We start from the raw sequence: 22,139 nt of genomic DNA, 5'->3' as shown, positions 1-22,139 counted from the left end.
TGCATAAATTCTGATAGTTCTAACATTTATACTTTGGTTGGTAACAGTGTGTCACACTCTTAATATATTAATCCAGAAGAGGTTACATCCCAGACAGTTCTGGGTAAACACTTACTGCAACATGTGTGGCAAAGTACTCTTGCCAATATCAGTTTCTTTCATTCTTTTTTTCTTTTTTTGTCAAAAACAGCACAGTGTGCCATTAAAGCAACTCTAAATGTTCTGTTTGTTCTATTTAGCTACACTTTCAGTAGAAAGAAAGGTGATATTATGCTCATCTTATAAAGGAGTCAAGCCTCCCTTGCCCCAAGTCTTACAGTTTTTAGTTTCCCTTGTATGAATTTGAGTTGTGCTTGCAATGGTTCTTTTCTCATTAGCATTCTAAAAAGATGAACAAAAACAAATTACTCCTTCTTTTATTTATATCCCTACAAATAGGAGAGAAGGGAAAGTAATACTCAAAATAGTCTTTTTAAAATCATAGATCTCCTTAATTAATTTTCAAGTGTTTGGATGCTTAAAGAAGATTATTTGAAGACTTCTTTTGGAATCAAAGAGCATGGATCCCAGCAGTGACTACCATTTCCTCAATCAGATTTTGTGGAGAAGAGTGAAACTCACATTGGTTTGTGGCATCTTCGAGGGCGTGCTCCAGCATGTGGACCCTAACAAGATTGTTGTCCTGAAGAAAGGTCTTACTTATTTCTCATATTCTTCTGCCTTTTATGAGATGACTGAGTATGAGTGATGACTTTGGGCTCCATTAGCAACTGGACAAGTGACATTATTCCTATTTTAGGGAGGGATGAAAATAAGATATTTCTTAACACAGCAGCATGGTTGCAGGTGCCAGTTGGTCCCCATTTCTATATTTTTATTGATGTGTTAGTGGAAATTTCTAATATATAATTTTAATTGGGTATTTCTTTTCTCTACATAAACATCTTAAATTAAAAATAAAAAATCACTTAGAAGCTTTTGGCTTCAACAGACAAATCACAAAGATGGTAAAGCATTAATTTTTCTCAACTGAGTTATATCCCCAGTCAAGAGTTTGTGAGCCACATCCTCAGAGTTTCTGTTTCTGTTAAGGTCTGGGATGGGCCCAAAATTTTGCATTTCTATCAAATTTTCCAGGGATAGATAGGGATGCTGTGTTTTGAGTCACACTTTTAGAGGACTACTGTTCTAAGCAGAGGTATGAGTATGTACACATACATAAAGACATTTAGAAAACCTAAGTAAATTTCAATATGAGGATATGGAGAGAGGTAAGAATAGAGAAGTAAGCAGATCGGGCAGATCAGAAGGACTTGAAAATTATACTGTTTGAACATTATTCTGAAGGCAGTGAGGAATAATAAAACATTTTTAATTGGGAAGCATATGAATTTACAAGTTAGTTGCCTTTAAAAAAACTTAATATATATATATATATTTATTATTATTATTATTTTTTTTTTTGGTACTAGGGATTGGACCTAGGGACCCTATACCACTGAGCTACATCCCTAAAACTTTTTATTTTTTATTTTAAGACAGGATCTTGCTAAGTTGCTTAGGGCCTAAGTTGCTGAGTCTGTTCTCAAACTTGATATCCTCCTGACTCAGCTTCCTCAAGTTGCTAGGGCTACTGGGATTCGTCACTTTACCTAGCAGTTGCCTAAAAACCTTAATGCTGTGTCGGGAATCACACTTAGCTTCCATTTGAGTGTATGGCATGTGGTAGTTTGATCTGTCAGGCCACACATGACTGGTTGCATGTGTGGCCTGACAGATCAAACTACCACATCCACATGCCATGTTGCATCCAGTGGCTTAAACAAATTAGAAATGTATTCTCTCATATAAAAGAAGACAGGGATTGTGGCTCAGTGGTAGAGTGCTTACGTGGCATGTGTGAGGCCCTGGGTTCAATCCTCAGCACCACATATAAATAAACAAAGTAAAAAAATCCGTATTAAAAAAAAAAAAGAAGAAGAAGAAGACAGGTGCTGGGCATGGTGGCACACACTTGTGATTCCAGCAGCTCAGGAGGCTGAGGTAGGAGGATCTTTTGATCAAACCCAGCCTCTGCAAAAAGCAAGGTGCTAAGCAACTCAGTGAGCCCCTCCCTCTCTCTAAATAAAACACAAATTAGGGCTGGGGATGTAGCTCAGTGGTTGAGTGCCCCTGAGTTTAATCCCTGGTTAACCTCCCCCCACCCCCCCAAAAAAAGACAGGTATCACAGGGTTGCTGCGACTTCTCTCATGTCAGCAAGGATCCAACATTTTCTTTTTTTCTGCCCAACTATCCTTAGCACATGGCTTCAAACCTCTAGGACAAATGATAGCTGGTAGAGTTACAGATAGGAAAACAAGGAAAGGGGGAAAGGATGTTTCTCTCATCTGAGTCATTCCCCTTAAAGAAATGTCCTGGAAGTTCAACAGTTCATACCTATCTGCAGGGTAGATTGGACACATTGAAAACCTGAATAAATAGCATGGAGGGGCTGGGGTTGTGGCTCAGTGCTAGAGCACTTGCTTAGCATGTGTGAGGCACTGGGTTCAATTCTCAGCACCACATATAAATAAATGAATAAAATAAAAATCCACCAACATCTAAAAAAATAAAAATAAAAGCATGGAGTAAACAACAAGCAGTAAATATCATGTGCTTGTTTCCAAGGTGGTTAGTCCAGATGTATTTTTTTAATAGGCTAATTATAAAGATTTTTTTACATATTTTTATTAGTGCATTATAATTATACATAATGATAGTATTTGTTGTTACATATTTATACATGCACATGATATAACAATATAATTTGACCAATATCATTCCCCAGTATGATTATACAGATTTTACATAGTTGATATAATAAATTATATCTATCATACGTACTCTTTTTTTGTAGGGCATAGTACAGAGGATTGACACCAGAGTTACTTTACCACTAAACCCAGTCCTTTTTATTATTTTTGAGACAGAGTCTCCCTAAATGGCTGAGGCTGGCCTCAAACTTGTGATCTTCCTGCCTCAGCCTCTCAAGCTGCTGGGACTACTGGTGTGTGCCACCACACCCAGTTCATATATACTTTTTAATTTTTTTAGTTGTAGATGGGCCAAGTACCTTTATTTAGTTAGTTTTATGTGGCGCAGAGGATGGAACCCAATGCCTCACATGTGCTGGGCAAGTGCTCTATCACTAAGCTACAACTCCAGCCCTGCAGAGTTGGTACTTTTATTTTTTTTAAAGCAGGATTCTCATGGGCACAGTGGCACACACCTGTAATCCCAGCAGCTTAGGAGGCTGAGGCAAGAGGATCTCAAGTTCAAAGCCAGCTTCAGCAAAAGTGAGGTGCTAAGCAACTTGATGAGACTCTGTCTCTAAATAAAATACAAAATAGGGCTGGGGATGTGGCTCAGTGGTCAAGTGTCCCTGAGTTCAATCCTGGTACCTCCTCAAAAATAAATAAATAAATAAATAAAAACAGCAGGAGGAGTGTCATTATGTTGCCCAGGCTGACCTTGAACTTCTGGCCTCAAGCAATTCTTCTGCCACAGCCTTTTAAGTAGCTGGGACTACAAGTGTCAACCACTGTATCAGCTGTTTGGTTTTTTTTTTTTTTTTTTTTGGAGGGGGCAGGTACCAGGGATTGACTCAGAGGGACTCAACCCCAGAGCCACATCTCCTGCCCTATTTTGTATTTTATTTTATTTTATTATTATTCTGGGGGTACTAGGGATTGAACTCAGGGGCAGTCAACCACTGAGTCACAACCTCAGTCCTATTTTGTATTTTATTAAGACACAGAGTCTCACTGAGTTGCTTAATGCCTTGCTTTTGCTGAGGCTGCTTTGAACTCATTATCTTCCTGTCTCAAGCCTCCTGAGCCACTGGGATTACAGGTGTGAACCACCACACCCAGCCCCAGCTGCTGGTTTTTTTTTTTTTTTTTTTGTAAATATTTTTTTAGTTGTCCATGGACATAATACCTTTATTTTATTTATTTATTTTTATGTGGTACTGAGGATCAAACCAAGTGCCTCACATGTGCTAGGCAAATGTTCTACCACTGAGCCACAATTCCAGCCCCACCCAATTGCTGTTTTTAAATTAATATTATAAGAAGCATATTCTCATGTTATTTAAAACTTCAATTTAATGATTGGACATTGTAAAGCAAAAGACTTAAACTTTTTTGTACTTGGACTTACAACTATTTTTTTAGGAATAGTTCCTAGAAATGAAATTACTGGGCAAAGGTGAGGGATATTTTATTTTTATTTATTTCAGAACTGAGAATTGAATTCAGAGACACTCTACCACTAAACTATGTCTTTTTTTTTTTTTTAACACAAGGTCTCCCATAGGTCACAGTGTCATATACCTATAATCTCAGTTAGTTGGGAGGCTGAGGCAGCAGGATTGAAAGTTTGAGGCCACGGGTTGGGAGGCTGGGGCTAGAGGATCATGAGTTCAAAGTCAGCCACAGCAATTTACCAAGGCTGTAAGCAACTCAGCAAGACCCTATCTGTAAGCAAAATATGAAAAAGCCCTGGGGATAAACAGGTCAGTGGTTAAGCACCCTTGGGTTTAATCCTTAGTACCAAAAGAAAGAAAAAAAGAAACAAGTTATTTTAATTTTTGCTGAGAGATGTGGAAATAAACAGATAGTACTTCCATCTAGAAAATGATAGCATGACTGTATATTGAGGACTTGACACGTAAACTTCTCCTAATTCTCTTACGCACAGAAGAGTTAGGAATCAGATTATTGTCTCTTTTAAGCATATAATATGACATAAAGTAGCAATTTAAAAAAGTATCATATTGCCTCTCTCAGTTTTAGGAAAATAATATTTAATATTAATCAAATGAATTACTTTCTATAACAGTGAAGAATGTGGAGACAGGCCGGAGTGTTCCAGGAGTGAAGATGTTTTTTGGGCATGAGATTGTGAATGGTGAGAGTTTCGTGTTCCCTAAATTCTGGTATTGGGATTTATAATAGTAAACTTACTGCTCTCTCTCATTCCAATATTTGAAATAAAATGAGGTATTGTCTTTTAATATTGCATTTTTAAATTCTCAAAGTTGATGTTTGAGAAATATCCTTTCTTATATTGTTTCAGAGGATGTCTATGAATAGAATAGTCTCACAGAATTAGAATCATTTTGGTTTCTCAGTCTGAGGTCCACTTATAACTATAGAGTCAGCCAGCAAGCCAAGTCAGGAACCTGAATAGGAAGGGTTTGCCTTGGTCAGTAGTCTAGTCAAACACCAACATTCAGCATCTATTCACAATCCCTTTTCTGAGAACTGGAAGTCACATATGTGAGAATTCAGAATTGTTCTGAGATTTTAGAAAATGCAACATAGACTAGATAACACCCTGTAATAAAACATTTTTTTTTCTAGAGAAAGGGGTCAATAATCACACTCAGTGAAATGAAGTGGACTATAAATAAGTTTGTCAAGTCAGGTTTTGCCACCAAGAGTTAAAACAAAAATTTTGTTCTCATAGCTTTTTAGATTTTTTATTTTATTTAAATGTAATACTAGGGATTGAACCCAAGAATCCTCTGTCACTGAGCTGCATCCCCAGCCCTTTTTATTTTTTGAGGCAGGGTCTCACTAAGCTGCTGAGGCTGGCTTGGAACTTATAATCCTCCTGCCTCAGCCTCTCACATCTTTGGAATTACAGGCATGCATTACTGCACCCAGCAACCTTTTGTATTTTGGAATTGCAGGATGTAATTTGTTCTCATTTCTTTTGGCCAAAGACATTTAGTAAGAGTAGGTCCAATTGTTGCTTCAAGAGTAGCTATAGAAGCTCATTTAGTCTGCCCTTCAGATAAGTCAAATTCGATAAGAGAAAAACAGTTTGTGAGCAAGATGTACAATACACTTTCAAGAACTCAAATGATGCCCTCCAAGGAGAAGTAAAGATCAATGCAGGGTGAAAGGGCAGAGGAACAGGAACTCTGGGATGTAGGGCTATGCATTTCTCACTGTTGGAGCAGATCTGAGGAAAGTTTGAGGACTTCTGCAAACAAAACTTTCCAGCTGTGTGAAAGATTGCTTTACTTTGTGAGAAAACTAGAATTCAGGAGGAGATAAAAATCTCACCAAATTAATGATTGCCAATTCAGAGCTACTTCAAGCTAGATAGGTCTGGATAGCTACCTCACTGTCCTTTCTTACTGAGTATGCTGCCATAAATGCTTTGTACCTTGAACTTCTTTTTATAGTGGTGATGAAGATGGCGATAGTAAAGGTGAAATTCTTTTTGCTTTTTTTTTTTTTTTTTGGTATCAGGAATTGAAGCCAAGGGCACTCAACCACACAGGGTCTTGCTAAGTTGCTTAGGGCCTCCTTAAATTGCTGAGACTGGCTTTGAGCTCAAGATCTTCCTGTCGATGCCTCCCATGCCTTTGGGATTATAGGCATGTGCCACTGAATGAAAGTGAAAATTTTACTTTTTTTTTTTTTTGATTGTCAAAGGATCCTTATATTATTTATTTATTTATATGTGGTGCTGAGAATTGAACCCATTGCCTTACACATGCCAGGTAAGCACTGTACCACTGAGCCACAACCCCAGCCCTGAAATTCTTACTTTTGTTTTAATAGCCTTTTCAGGGCTGAGTGTGTACCTCAATAACTGTGCTGGCCTACCATGCACAGGCCCGGGTTTGATCCCCAGCACCACCAAGGGGGATAAATAGCCTTTGTAGCAGAGCAGAACTTGACTAGAACAGAACTGAATGGTGGTTGAGTTTGTAAAGAAGTGAAGGAATCACTAGAACACCTCCCTAATCCAAAGAAGGCTGACACTAACCAGTTCTATAATCTGTACACATATAATTTATTTTCTCCTAAATTCTCTCTGAGGTCTTGACCTTTATTCATAATTTTTAAGCTCAGAGGATGGTTTTCTCCTTTTTTGTCCCATGGCCTAATCAACCATGAAGGAATTTCCCCAGAAAACACCTTGAGTAAGAATTATCAAGAGCACAATAATGACTAATTGACATTTTTAGTAAATTCCAATTTGCTGCCTTAGATTCACTGGTACCAGGAAAAAAAAAAAAAAGACATTTGAAACACAGTGGCCCTCTGAGAAACTTTTTCCATGAAAAATAAAAAATACTGAATGTACTGTATTGAATCTAAGATGTCAATAATTATAAGATTCTTACTTTTTGAACATTTAGAAAGAAGCTGCAATGCAGCTATAATGTGCAATTATTGTAAATCACAATCAATTTCAGAGCTGTTTAAAATGTGCATCTCGGAATCAATGAAATACAATGTTTCCCTAGATTCCCTGAACAATTAGGTTAAAGCTAAATGGTTTCATAATATCCTTGGAATATTTCTCTTGTAATTCTTTTGGGATTTTCACTCTATTTTCATTGCCTTTCATGTCACTGAGCAATAATGGCATTAGCCTGAGAGTTGCCAGTGACAGATCTGTATATGATTACCCTTCAACAGTATAGTGTGAGGGAAGGCGCATTAGAATTGGGATGAGTAAAACAAAAACTCTAGAACCAATGTGAATGACAACAAAGGCAGCCTTGGGGATGTAAAAGGATAAGGGGGCCATATTGAGAAGTTTTAATCCTGCTAAGTAACCAAGAAGCTTGGGACATAATATTGGGAATCCATAGTACTTTTTTTTATTTTTTTAATTCTAATTTGTTATATATGACAGCAGAATGCATTACAATTCATATTACACATATAGAGCACAATTTTTCATATTTCTGGTTGTGAATATAAAATATATTCACACCATTTGAGTCTTCATACATGTACTTAGGGTAATGATGTCCATCTCATTCCACCATCTCTTTTGCACCCCTTACCCCTCCATAGTACTTTTTTAAAAATTTATTTAGTTGTAGATGAACACAGTATCTTTATTTATTTTTATGTGGTGCTGAGGATCAAACCCAGTGCTTTACACATGCGGGGCAAGCCCTTGACCACTGAGCTACAGCCCCAGCCCCTCCATGGTACTTTTGTTTGTTTGTTGTTGTTTTACTATTTATTTTTTAGTTGTAATTGGACACAATACCTTTATTTCACTTATTTATTTTTATGTGGTGCTGAGGATCGAACCCAGGGTCTCACACAAGGCGAGCGCTCTACCGCTGAGCCACAACCCTAGCCCCTTCCATGGTACTTTTGATAGTCTTTTTTGCTGTATTTATTGCTGGCCAATGTAGCCCTTTGTGTTCTAACACTTTGCTTCCAATTACTATTTGTAATACATAGTCACACTGGGTCTGTGGAGCTGAGGATGATTAATTGCTTTCTGATTGGAAACTGTTGGAAGCTATTTGGTTATTTTTCAGTGGAACTGCTGGATGAAGTGGAGCAAGGTGCAGTGAGAGAAAAGGCATCTTCTGTTAGGTATGATGGGATAATTTTCTTCATTATGAGGTTTTCCAAATACACAGTAGGGAGAAAGACTTAACTCTCATCCACTAGCTGCTTGATTCCTAAAATGGCCTAAGGGGAGAGAAATGAGAAGGAAAATGTGGATGTCTCTTCCATCTCTAGATAGCATCCTTATGCCCATGTAAACAGTGTGTGAAAGGATCCTCTCTTTAATGGAGAACAACAGTCCCTTAATGTGAGGAAAAAATCTGAATATGACAGTAATTAAAAACAAGTTCATCTAAGTGTTGTTCTTTTGTAAGGGTAGTCTAAATACAGAAAGAGCCAGGATAGATAAAATGAAGGATGAAGACCTAAATGTGTGCGAGCCTGCTTCACCTGCCTCTGAGGCGCCAACTACCTCTTTGCTAAATGACCTGAAGTATAGTCCATCAGGTGAGTGCTCAGAATTTTCTAGGCTCTCTTTATTATAGTTCAGAACTCTTTAGAATTGGCATAACCCTGAATCCAAATTCTATATGAAATGCTGAGCAACTGCTTCTAGGCTCAGAATTAAAATAAATATCACTTGATATGTGAATGCATACTACAGCCGCGCATTGGAGATACTGCCCTCGTTGAGCTCTGGAGGAGGCAGATACCAAATAAGAATAATGAGTAAAATATATTGTATGCTAGTCACATATATCAAAAGGAAAAAAAGAAGAAGAAGATGATGATGATGAGAAGTATTTGGCTAGGCTGATAGAATCCCTGTCAATCCCTAGTACATCCAAAACAAAAACCATAAAAAACAAGGCATAGTGCTGGCATTGTGGCTCAGTGACAGAGTGCTTATCTCGCAAGTATGAGGTACTGGGTTCCATCCTCAGCACCACATAAAAATAAGTAAATAAAATAAAGGTATTGTGTCCTTCTACAACTAAAAAAAATATTTTTTAAAAAAGGCATAAAAGCCCTGAAATGGGACATGCCAGGGACTCAGACAGCAAGGAGATGAGTGGAACTGGAGCAGAGAAAGAAATAGTAGATGAGACTAGATGAATGGTCAAGGAGGAGTTTTTAGATCCTTGAAGGGATATCAGCCTTAACTGTCTGAAGTGAGAAGAGAAGTCACTGGAGAACTTTTTTTTTTTAATTAAAAAAAATTTAGCCATTCTAATACATATATAATAATATCTCTTTGTGGTTTTAATTTGCATTTTCCTGATGCCTAAGAATGCTAAGAGTCTTTTCTTGTGCTTATTTGCCATCTGAATATGGAACTTTTTTTCCATAATTTTTGCCCATTTTCTTATTGGCTAGTTTTCTTTCTCAGTGTTGTGAGTTCTATATTCTGGATATAAGTTTTGTTCTCAGAGAAATGCTTGGCAAATGATTACTCCAAATATCTGTGGTTTGACTTTTCCTTTTCTTAAAATATATTTTGTAGAATGGATATTCTTAATTTTTTAAACTCTTTTTTAAAAAAATATTTATTTTTTAGGTGTAGATGGACACAACACAATGCCTTTATTTTTATATGGTGCTGAGGATCAAACCCAGGTCCCGCCCATGCTAGGCAGGCACTCTACCACTGAGCCACAATCCCAGCCCGATATTTTTAATTTTGATGAATTCCCATTTATTCCTCTCTCTCTTTTAAAATGTTTTTATGGACACAATACCTTTTTAAAAAAACTTAGTTATTGATGGATATTTATTTATTTATTTAGATATGGTGTTAAGAACCTGATTTCATCTCACTCCACTTAGAATGGCAATTGTCAAGAATACAAGTAACAATAAATGTTAGTGACGATGTGAGGAAAAAGGTACACTCGTACATTGCTGGTGGGACAGCAAATTGATGCAATCACTCTAGAAAGCAGTATGGAGATTCCTCAGAAAACCTGTGCCTCAAACATGCTAGACAAGCACTCTACCACTGAGCCACAACCCCTTTATTTTATTTATTTTTATGTGGTACTAAGGATAGAATCCAGTGCCTTACATGTGCTAGGCAAGCGCTCTACCTCTGAGCTACTGGGTTCGATTCTCAGCACCACATATAAATAAATGAATAAAATAAAGGTCCATCAACAACTAGAAAATACGTATTAAAAAAAAAAAATATATATATATATATATATACACACACAGAATCTGTTTCTCCATTTCTTAAGCTAAAAAATCTCTAGACTTTTAATTGGGATATATTGAATCTATACACAAGTTTGGGAAATATTGACATATGAACAATATTGAGTATTCCAATATTTGAACCTGGTATATTTCTCCATTTGTTTAGATCTTCTTTTATTTCCCAGCAGTGTTTTATAATTCTTAGAGTTTTAAGTCTCTCATATCTTATATCCTATTTACCCATAATTATTTTGTATTTTTAAAATTTTTTTGTGGTTGTAGATGGACAGCACGCCTTTATTTTATTTATTTTTGTATGAGGTGTTATGGATCAAACCCAATGCCTCACAAATGCCAGGCAAGTGCTCTGCCACTGAGCCCCAGCCCCAACCCTATTTCATATTTTTATACTATTATAAATATTATTTTTTAAAAAAATTATAGTTATAGATGGACAGCATGACTTTATTTTATTTATTTATTTTTTTGTAGGGCTGAGGATTGAACCCAGTGCCTCACACATGCTAGGCAAGTGCTCTGCCACTGAGCTATAGCCCCAGCCCTATAGAATATATTTTAACTCCAATTTTTCACCGGAAAGTTTTTTTGTTTTTGTTTTTTTCTTTGTTCTTTTTAGTTATACATGGGAGTAGAATGTATTTTGACATATTATACATACAAGTTCATACATGGAGTGTAATTTCCCATTCTTCTAGTTGTACATGATGTGGAGTTACAGTGGTTGTATATTCGTATATGAACATAGAAAGTTATGTCTGATTCATTCTACTGTCTTTCCTATTCTCATCCCTCCTCCCCTCCTTTCACTTCCCCTCTTTTAATCTACCCACCACCTATTGTGAGTCAACATCCACATATCAGAGAGAACATTCGACCTTTGTTTTTTTTGGGATTGGTTTATTTCACTTAACATGATAGTCTCTAGTTTATCGGCAAATGCCATAATTTCATTCTTCTTTAAGGCTGAGTAATACTCTATTGGGTATTGGGTATATGTACCACATTTCCTTTATCCATTCATCTGTTGAAGAGCACCTAGATTGGTTCCATAGCTTAGCTATTGTGAATTGAGCTGTTATAAACATTGATGTAGCTGTGTCACTATAGTATGCTGATTTAAATTCCTTTGGTTATATGCCAAGGAGTAGGATAACGGGGTCAAATGGTAGTTCCATTCCAGGTTTTTTGAGGACTCTCCATACTGCTTTCTAGAGTGATTGCACCAATTTGCAGTCTCACCAGCAATGTACGAGTGTATCTTTTTCCTCACATCCTCGCCAACACTTATTATTACTTGTATTCTTGATAATTGCCATTCTGAGTGGAGTGAGATGAAATCACAGTGTAGTTTCAATTTGCATTTCTCCAATTGCTAGAGATGTTGAATATTTTTTCATATATTTGTTGACAGATCCTATTTCTTCTGTGAAGTGGCTGTTCAGTTCCTTTGTCCATTTATTGATTGGGTTATTTGGTTTTTTTGGTGTTAAGGTTTTTTTTGGGGGGGGCGGGGGCGGAGGTTCGATTGAAGTCAGGGGCACTTGACCACTGAGCCACATCACAGACCCTGTCTCTAAATAAAATACAAAAGGGCTGGGGATGTGGCTCAAGCAGTAGTGCGCTTGCCTGGCATGCATGCGGCCCGGGTTTGATCCTCAGCACCACATACAAACAAAGATGTTGTGTCTGCCGAAAACTAAAAAATAAATATTAAAGATTCTCTCTCTCTCTCTTAAAAAAATAAATAAATCTTCTCTGTTTTATGTGACTTTAAAAAATAAAATAAAATACAAAAAATCCCCAGCCCTATTTTATATTTTATTTAGAGACAGGGTCTGGGTTGCTTATTGCCTCACTGTTACTGAGGCTGGCTTTGAACTTGTGATCTTCCTGGCTCAGCCTCCCAAGACTGGGATTACAGGCATGCACCGATGCACCCGGCTCCTGGTGTTAAGTTTTTTGAGTTCTTTATATATCCTGGAGATTTATGCTCTTTCCAAGGTGCAGATGGCAAAGATTTTCTCCCATTTTGTAAGCTCTCTCTTCACATTCTTGATTGTTTCTTTTGCTGTGAAGAAGCTTTTAAGTTTGATACCGTCCCATTTTTTGATTCTTTTTTTTTTTTTTTGAGAGAGAGAGAGAGAGAGAGAATTTTTAATATTTATTTTTTAGTTTTCGGCAGACACAACATCTTTGTTTGTATGTGGTGCTGAGGATCGAACCTGGGCCACATGCATGCCAGGTGAGCGCGCTACCGCTTGAGCCACATCCCCAGCCCCCTGAATTCTATTTTAAAAAGCTCACTTTATGCATAAAGTTCCCAAACAGGACTGACAGAAGCATCTAGTCAATTTACACAGTAATGAGAAATAATAAATATTTCTTTTTTTTTTTTTAAAAGCTCATTCTGGATGTTATATGGGTACTGAAAGTGGAGCAAAGGTAAAAACATGGATACCAGTCAGGAAGCTAAGAAATAATTAAAACAGTTGGATATGGTGGCTTTAGACCCTGATGGTGGCAGTAGAGTAAGAAGTGTTGGAATTCTGAATATATGCTAAAGGTAGAGCCCATGGGGCATACTGACAAATATTGGTATGAGATAAAGAGAGGAATCAAGGACAATTTCAGGGCTTTTATAAGAGCAGCTAGAAGTGTGGAGTTGCTATTACAATGAGGTAGGAAAGACTATGAGTGGAAAAGATTTTGAGAAGCTGATTAAGAATTCAGTTTTGGTCAATTTAAATTTGAATAAAAGCTTAAGATGAGAAGCAAGGTATGAGAAAGGATTAAGAAGTAAGCCCATAGATGATATTTATTTAAAATCTAAAACTAGATGAGGTCACCAAGAGAGTGTAGGTACAAAGGGAAAATGTATGTGTCCAGTGGCACTCCGCCTTAGAGGTTAGGAGCTAAAGAGGGACTGGGGATATAGCTCAATAACAGAACCCTTGTCTAGCATGTACAAGGCCCTATATTCAAACCAACACCACAAAAAAGAAAGACAAGGAAAAGAAGAAGACCTCCTCTATGTTAAATTATACAACTAGATTATTGTTATTACTACTGAGGATTGAACACAGGGCCTTAAGGCAATTACTCTACTGGGCCATACCTCCTATAATCTAATTATTTTCAATTATATCATTTTTTAAAAATAATTATTAGTACCTAGAGAACTCTAAAAAATTGGGCATAGGCCCATCTCCAGGGCTCATTTCTTTTAAACCATTACTTTGTTTTATAAACACGCTTTAAAAAAGTACATGATTGATGGGGCTGGGGATGTGGCTCAAGCGGTAGCGCGCTCGCCTGGCATGCGTGCGGCCTGCGTTCGATCCTCAGCACCACATACAAACAAAGATGTTGTGTCCGCCGAGAAATAAAAAAAAAATAATAAAATATTAAAATAAAAAAAAATAAATAAAAAAATAAAATAAAAAAGTACATGATTGAATGGTGCTGGGGATGTGGCTCAAGTGGTAGCGAGCTCGCCTAGCATGCATGAGGCACTGGGTTCGATTCTCAGCACCACATAAAAATAAAGATATTTGTCCACCTAAAACTAAAAATAAATATTAAAAAAAAAGTACATGATTTGCCAGGTGCATTGGAACACTCCTATAATCCCAACTACTTGGAAGGCTGGCAGGAGGATCACAAGTTCAAAAAGCCAGCCTCAGAAATTTAGTGAGATCCTGTCTCAAAATAAATATGGACTGGGGACGTGGCTTAGTGGTTAATTGCCCCTGGGTTTAATCCCTGACTCAATCAATCAATCAATAAATAAAAGTGCATGACTTGAGGTGTTCAAAACAAATCTTTCCAGGTGTGGGAGCACAAGACTGTAATCTCAGCCACTCAGGAGCTTGAGGCAGGCAGATTTCATGTTTGAGTCCAGCCTTAGCAATTTAACAAGACCCTCAGCAATTTAGAGAGAGCCCTGTCTCAAAATTAAGAATAAAAAGGACTGGAGATATAGCTCAGTGGTACAGTGCCCTGGGTTCAATCCCCAGTACAAAAAAAAAAAAAAAGCATATCTATGAGTAGGGAAGTATTACAGATTACCACAGGAAATGAATAGATAGTTCATTTGTAAGATTATTGCTGGCATAGTGGCACATACCCATAATCCCAGCTACTCAGGAGGCTGAGGTAAAAGGATTACAAGTTCAAAGCCAGTCTTAGCAATTTAGAATGTGTTTCAGTTAAAAAATAAAAAGAGCTGGGAACATAATTCAGTGGTATACAATAGTATACCACACCTGGGTTCAATCCCTAGTATTGTAGAGGGGATAAGGTTATAGTTAGTAGGACTTTTATCTACTCTCAATGGACAAACAGGATGCTGATTTGTATTTTCTGCGGGAGGGACTGACACAGATGATAATGAAACAACAGTAGACATTTGAGATACAATACAGTAAGAGTTTATGAGTGTGGCCAAAGCTGGTGGGAAGGCTTTTCTATTGCCAAGGAAGATAAATATATTTAATGCTATGCTTCTCTTATAGAGGAAGAAGAGGTGACATACATAGTCATTGATCAGTTCCAGCAGAAGTTTGGTGCTGCAGTAAGTATTATCCTCAATCATTTCTAATATTGGGAATGGTATTATATTTGTGTTTCATAGATTTTTAAAAAAACTTTATTTATTTATTTTTATATGGTGCTGAGGATCGAACCCAGGGACTTGCACGTGCAAGACAAGTGCTCTACCACTGAGCCATAACCCCAGCCTGCCCGCCTATAGATTTTTTTTTTAATTATAAGATCTTTGATGCCTGACATGTTTCTCTATTAACTCAACAAAATATTTGGGGTGTTTGCTACATGTCGGGCATTGTTCTGAGATAATCAAGACAAAATTCTAACTCTCAAGGAATTTACATCCTTATATAAGATAGTAAAGAAGGCTGGGGTTATAGCTCAGTGGCAGAGAACTTGCCTCACATGCATGAGACATTCAGGTTGATCCTCAGCACCACATTAAAAAAATAAGGAAAATAAAGGTATTGTGTTTGTTTACAACTTAAAAAATTCTTTAAAAGGACAGTAAATAGATAATTGTGTATTAGCTGGCAGTCATTGCAATGAAGAAAAAACAAGGCATAGAGAATAGAGTGGTGACAGGGAGGTCCTATTTCATATGGATGGACAAGAAAAACTTCTCTGAAGAGATGACATTGGAATAGGGGCCTGAAGGAAGTAAGGAAGCTAGTCGTGTGGGTATCTGGGTGAAGAATTTAAGCAAAGTAGAATTAGCATGTACAAAAAGCTGGAGGCTGAAGCGTTCCTGACTTGTGTGGAGGAACAGCAGGGAGGTTAGTGTGATTGGACCACAATAGAGAAGAGTGGTAGGAGATAGAAGTGGGTGGGAGGCAGATCAGGTCAGGCTTTTCAGGATTTTGATTTTGACCTGAGTAACATGGAAAGCCATTGACAGTTTCAGAGAACAGTCAGAAGTTATCTGACTTTGATTTTAAAAGGAACACCCTGGATGCTGTACCTAGGCAGTTTCTCAATAATCATTTATTAATTTGAGAAGTGGCAAAAACTAATTAGCCTACAGACTAGTGCACAGATGGGCTTTAGGAGAATAACTGAACTTTCTGTTGGATGCAGGCTTGTACATGTGTGTGTGTGGGGGTGCATTTTTAAAGGGAAGAGTTTCAACAGATTCTTTTTTATTTTTCTCAAAACCTTTATTGAGATATAATTCAAATGTCATATGATTCACCTTTGGAAAATGTATAGCTCACTGGCCTTTAGGGTATTCACAGAGTTGTCTCTCTGCCATCATAATGAATTTTGGAATATTTTCAATACTCTAGAAAGAAACCCCATGCTCCCCACCTTTTATCCATTACTCCCAACCCTGTCTCAGCCCCCAGCAACCACTAATTTACTTTCTGTCTCTGTGAATTTAACTCTTCAGGACATTTAATATAAAATCAGTCATGAAATAGGTGATCTTTGATTATTTAACATAACGTTTGGAAATTTCATCCATGCTGTAGGGTATATTAGTATTTTACTTCTTTTTATCTTCTTATTGCTTAATAATACTATATTTATAGATATACTACATTTTATTCATTCACCATATATTTGTGTGTGTGTGTGGTGCTGGGGATTGAACCCAGGGCCTTGTGCATATGAGGCAAGCACTGTACCAACTGAGCTATATCCCCAGCCCTCATTCACCATTTGATGGACATTTGAGTTGTTTATACTTTAGGGGTGTTATTAATAATGCTTCTATGAACATTCATATACAAGTTTTTATATGAACATATCCAAATAAAACTTATTTTTCTTGGATAGATACCTTGCAGGGAATTTACTGGATTATTTAGTAACTTTTTAACTTTTTGAGGACTGGCCAGACTTTTCCAAAGCTGCTGCCTGTGATATTTTACATCCTGACTAGTAGTATATGAGGATTTTTACTTTTTTCATATCCTTGTCAATACTTGTTATTATCTGTCATTTTTTTTATTATAGTCATCTGGCTTGTGTGAAGGGGTATTTCATTATGATTTTGATTTACATTTCCTTGATGTCTAAAAATGATGAACATCTTTCTGTGAGCTTATTGACCACTTGTGTCACTTCTTTGGTGAACTATCTATTTAGATACTTTGCCTTTTATTTTGTATTTATTTTTTTTGTACTGGGGATTGAACCCAGGGGTGCTTTACCACTGGGTGATAGCTGCAAGTCTTTTAATGCTTTTTATTTATTTATTTATTTTAGTTGTAGTTGGACACAATGCCTTTATTTTATTTATTTATTTTTATATGGTGTTAAGGATTGAGGCCAGAGCCTCACACGTGCTAGGTGAGTGCTCTACTGCTGAGCCATAACCCCAGCCCCAAGACTTTTTATTTTTTATTTTGAAACAGAGCTGAGTTTCTTAGAGCTTCACTGAGTTAATGAGGCTGGCCTCAAACTTGTAATTCTCATACCTCAGCAATACTAAGTTGCTGGGATTTCAGGCATGTGACACCTCACACTCACCCCACTTATTTCTGTAATTCTGAACAGTAGTTATTGTGTTCCTTTCAGATGTAGTAAATTGCCTGTGTTAGGGCACCACAGTTTGCCTAAAGAATCTTGGCTTAAATACTAGAATTTTTCCAGCACCATCTGTGAAAATAAAAGGTATCACTTATAATTAATTCTCATTAGCATTTGGGGTATGAGTGATTTATCTTCCAGTTGTGGAATACATTTACCAAAACTAAAAAGAGGATCAGAAGTGTTCAGTGATGATTTATGTATGCTTGTGAATCTGAATCAGTGTTTTAGATTGGTCAAATTTGTAAGTTGAGGCAAGGTACAATGGTGTACACCTATAATTCTAGCCATCTGGGAGGCTGAGGCAGGAGGATCACAAGTTTGAGACCAGCATGGGCAACTCAGCGAAAACGTGTTTCAAAATAAAAAGGGCTGGGCATGTGGCTCAGTGGTAAAATTCTCCTGTGTTCAATCCCCAGTACCAAAAACAAACAAAAAAAATTAGAGAAAATGATGTACTTTGTTTATCACAGATGCCATTCATGGTGTTATGATGCCAATATTTGTTCCCTGGAATTTCTTTTTTTCTCCTCCTTTCTTTTCCTCTTTTTCTTCCCCTTTCTTTCCCCTTCTTTTTCTCCCTCCTCCTTTCTTCTTCTACTGGGGATTGAATCCATTGACACTCTACCACTGAGCTATGTTCCTAGCCCTGTTTTTATTTTTATTTATTTTTTTTAGTTTTAATTTTAAGATAGGGTATTCCTAAATTGCTAAGACTGACTTTGAACTTCTGATCCTCCTGCCTCAACCTCCTGAGTGCTGAGTTTACAAGTGTGCACCACCACACCTGTCCCTTTTCTTCCTTATCTTACCAGATGCTCCATATCAAGAAGCAGAGTGTCCTGAGTGTGGCTGCAGAAGGAGCTAACGTGTGCCGCCATGGGAAACTGTGTTGGCTTCAGGTAAAAGATTTTTTAAAACGTTTTATTTTTAAATAATTGTACATTCAATATATTATTAATTGTCTTCTCTCTGTTATCCCTGCTATTATTATTCTGTAACTTGTTGGGAATGTACCTCATATTTTTAGTGCTCAATTTATTCTTTTCAAAAGAAGGAACTTCTAATAGATTCACTTTAATAGCTATCATTGCTATCTCACAGATTCTGCAGGAGATCTTCTTTCCCAACTTTGACCATCTTTCTGAAGTTAGGTTTGATACATGTCTCTGCCACACTAGGTGAGTTTCCTAGAGATGAGGGTACCATTATATCAAAAGAAGTTTGAAGTGAGCCTTAAATAACTAGAGGATGAGTAAGCTACCTTTGAGTCAAGCCAGAAGCATCAGTATGCAAGGTGGTCAAGAGAGCAAGCTGTATCCTCAACCAGCGGTTTGAGTCACTATGAGAATATTTTTTCCAAGAATATAGCCAACTGAGTTAGCAATCTGCCCTCTTAAATTCTTCCTTCTGCAATATTCAACTTCTCCAAGGAAAAGGAATAGAGGTGGCTGAGCCTAATTTTGCTTGGTATTAGATTGCCTCTCTCTTGTTCCCTGCACTTAATTGGTAAACCTTAGCTCTTAGAAAACCAAGTTAGCACAAAAGCAAATTACTTAAACAAAAAAACTTTTCTCTAACAAAACAGAATGAAGGACTTTCTGGTAATACATGCTTGGATAACTCTAGGTTATTTCTGAATTTGTCCCCTTTAATTTCCTAAGTACCAAAGGGAATGACTATCCAATTAGTTATAAATGTCCTCTTTGTGACTGGAAGCAAATTAATAGGCACATTTTCCCCAATCAAGCCCTTGGGCTTATGTGTTTAATTTTTTTAAACAATCTCTGGCATTTTTAAAAAAATTATTCTTTTTGTATATATATGACATTAGAGTGTATTTTGACATATTATACATACATGCAGTATAACTTATTCTATTTTTTTAAAAGTTTATTTATTTTTTTAGAGAGAGAGAGAGAGAATTTTTTTAAATATTTATTTTTCAGTTTTCAGCGGACACAACATCTTTGTTTGTATGTGGTGCTGAGGATCGAACCCGGGCCGCACGCATGCCAGGCGAGCATGCTACTGCTTGAGCCACATCCCCAGCCCCACTTATACAAATTAGAATCTCATTCTTGTGTATTCATATATGAACATAGGAAAGTTATGTCTGAATCATTTTACTGTCTTTCCTATTCCCATCCTCCCTCCCTTCCCTTCTTTCTCCTTTGTCTACTCCACTGAACTTCTATTATTCACCCCATCCCCCAAAAAAGTTAAAACAATTTTTTTTTGCATGTTTTGCTTTTCACAGTCTGTTCTGAGATGTATCTACCTTCTAGCAATATCAGAAATCACCTAGATCTATGATAGCCACCTTCTAACAATATCAGAAATCACCTAGATCTATGATAGCCGCCTTCTAACAATATCAGAAATCACCTAGATCTATGATACCCACCTTCTAACAATATCAGAAATCACCTAGATCTATGATAGCCACTGGGCATAATCTGTATTATTTTGTGCATGTTGTGCCCATTTCAGTATTATTGCCATCATGATGGTGTTTAGCAATTTGAGCCCACATGGCTTAGTACTCTGTTTCAGATTTCTTCAGAACTGGGAAAGTGTTGGTGAGGATGACCAATTTCACTTTGCCCTGCCTAATTATCTTCAGAATACCCTTGAACTCTAGCACATACTTTCCACTTAAGTTAATAGCCTCCAGTGATGTTTTTGTCATCTTCCAGCATTAAGGTGTGGGTTAGCTCCAACCAAGAGAAGCCACCAAGATGGCTGGGGAATGAGAAAGATGGTTCCCACCCATGTCCCACACGGGCAGTTGAAAATGGGGTTCCTCTTGGTGGAATGCGCTGGCTGTCAAATAAAAGCTAAGGAAAATAGTGTAGCCAAAAAAAAAAAAATTCACAGGACACAGAAAATTTTAAAAGCAGGGGCAGGATGGGCTAGCCAATCTTAGGGATCGAGCTTCTATACTGAAAAGAGCAAAATGGAGCCTACTCTTGCTTTATTTATATGAGGGATCATCAAAGATTTTCTGGAATGTTCTTTGCCAAATAGGGTAGGAGGTTCCAACAGGTCCAGTTCCCAACAGGTTACACCCAACTTTGGAGCTACAGGAGGGGTCTTCCTATTTCATTGGAAACAGAGGTCATCTGCTTTGGGCAATCTAATGCACCCCTGGGAGCCAAAGATAGTTCTCAAGGAAAAAACTAAATCTTTGTGGCTCCATTACTTGAGAAGACCCTCAAGTAATTAATGGGTGGCTTCCTGCAATGATTAATTTTTAAAAATTCTTTTTGTAGTTGTAGATGGATAGAATGCCTTTGTTTTATTTGTTTATTTTTATGTGTTGCTGAGGATCGAACCCAGTGCCTCATGAGTGCTAGGCAAGTGCTCTGCCACTGAGCTATAGTCCCAGCCCAAAGATGATTATTTTTTTAAATTTTTTAAATTAAAAAAAATTTGTAAGATGATTACTTTTTTAAATCCAAGTATCACATCAACTGTGCATTAAAAGCCAAAAAAAAAAAAAAAATCAAATAATGGTAAAAGTTTAACGAGGAAAGAAAAATTCTTACACTAATACTCCTTCAGAGGCAGTTTTTTTTAAGACTTTCATTATACAGTTGTTAAAGCAAAGTAAATTTATGTAGCACTTTGAAAGACAATTATATTTTCAAAAGCACAGTGAAAGATAATTCATTTGTAAAGGTTACTACTTTTAACATATTGAAATACTCAGAAAGATAGGTCAAAGCTGGGAAAGATTATTATTATTTTTAATAATGTGTGTATTGCTGTATCTTGATTCATAAGTTTTACACATTTTCTGTGAACATTTACTATAGTAAAAATGCTCCTTTTAGCACCTTCATAGCACCTCCTAACTTAGTTACATCACAATTTTTAGTTAAGACAGAATTCAAGATTTATGTTAGTAATACTATGTCTTGAACTGTTACTTCCTGCTGATCCAGATTGTTTTTCTTTTCTTGAACAAACTTTTTATTTTTCACAGAATTAATAATTACTCAGTCCCACAAGACAGCCCCTCACTTCAGATACCAGTCAGAAGCACAGGACACAACCTGTATCTGATTATAAATTGGGGGTTCCCACAACTAGCTTTTCAGGTTTAATTAATTTGCTGTAGTAACTCACAGAACCCAGGAAAACATTTTTACTCACATTTACTCATATAAGATAAAGGTTAGGGGCTGGGGATGTGGCTCAAGCGGTAGCGCGCTCGCCTGGCATGCATGCGGCCCGGGTTCGATCCTCAGCACCACATACAAACAAAGATGTTGTGTCCGCCGAAAACTAAAAAATAAATATTAAAAATTCTCTCTCTCACTCTCTCTTAAAAAAAAAAAAAAAGATAAAGGTTATAAAGGATGCAGATAATCAGCCAGATGGAAGAGACCCATAGGGTAAAATGTTGAAAGAAGGGGTATGCCACCCTCCAGAAACTTCCTTATGCTTAGCTATCTAGAAACCCTCCAAACTCAGACCTTTTGTGTGTTTATTTATTGTTTACT

General features: G+C 37.0%; 1 protein-coding gene across 1 annotated transcript in view; it reads left to right on the top strand.

The window, feature by feature from the left end:
• Positions 1 to 411: 411 nt before the first annotated feature.
• The window catches only part of Exd1 (exonuclease 3'-5' domain containing 1), a 37,448-nt gene continuing 15,720 nt past the window's right edge, over positions 412 to 22,139 (top strand). The window contains exons 1-6 of the mRNA XM_046461311.2: positions 412 to 692; positions 4,883 to 4,951; positions 8,355 to 8,412; positions 8,708 to 8,835; positions 15,060 to 15,118; positions 18,444 to 18,530. Of these exons, the coding sequence (XP_046317267.1) occupies positions 560 to 692; positions 4,883 to 4,951; positions 8,355 to 8,412; positions 8,708 to 8,835; positions 15,060 to 15,118; positions 18,444 to 18,530 (534 nt within the window). The 5' untranslated portion in view covers positions 412 to 559. The remainder of the gene's footprint in view (positions 693 to 4,882; positions 4,952 to 8,354; positions 8,413 to 8,707; positions 8,836 to 15,059; positions 15,119 to 18,443; positions 18,531 to 22,139) is intronic.

The sequence above is a fragment of the Marmota monax genome, unplaced genomic scaffold (assembly GCF_021218885.2).
Source record: "Marmota monax isolate L192 unplaced genomic scaffold, Marmota_monax_Labrador192_F-V1.1 WCK01_AAM20220418_F8-fsc00001, whole genome shotgun sequence".
Classification (NCBI taxonomy): Eukaryota; Metazoa; Chordata; class Mammalia; order Rodentia; family Sciuridae; genus Marmota; species Marmota monax.
Note: the sequence above shows the minus strand (reverse complement) of the source record. Positions and strands in the feature narration are given on the sequence as shown.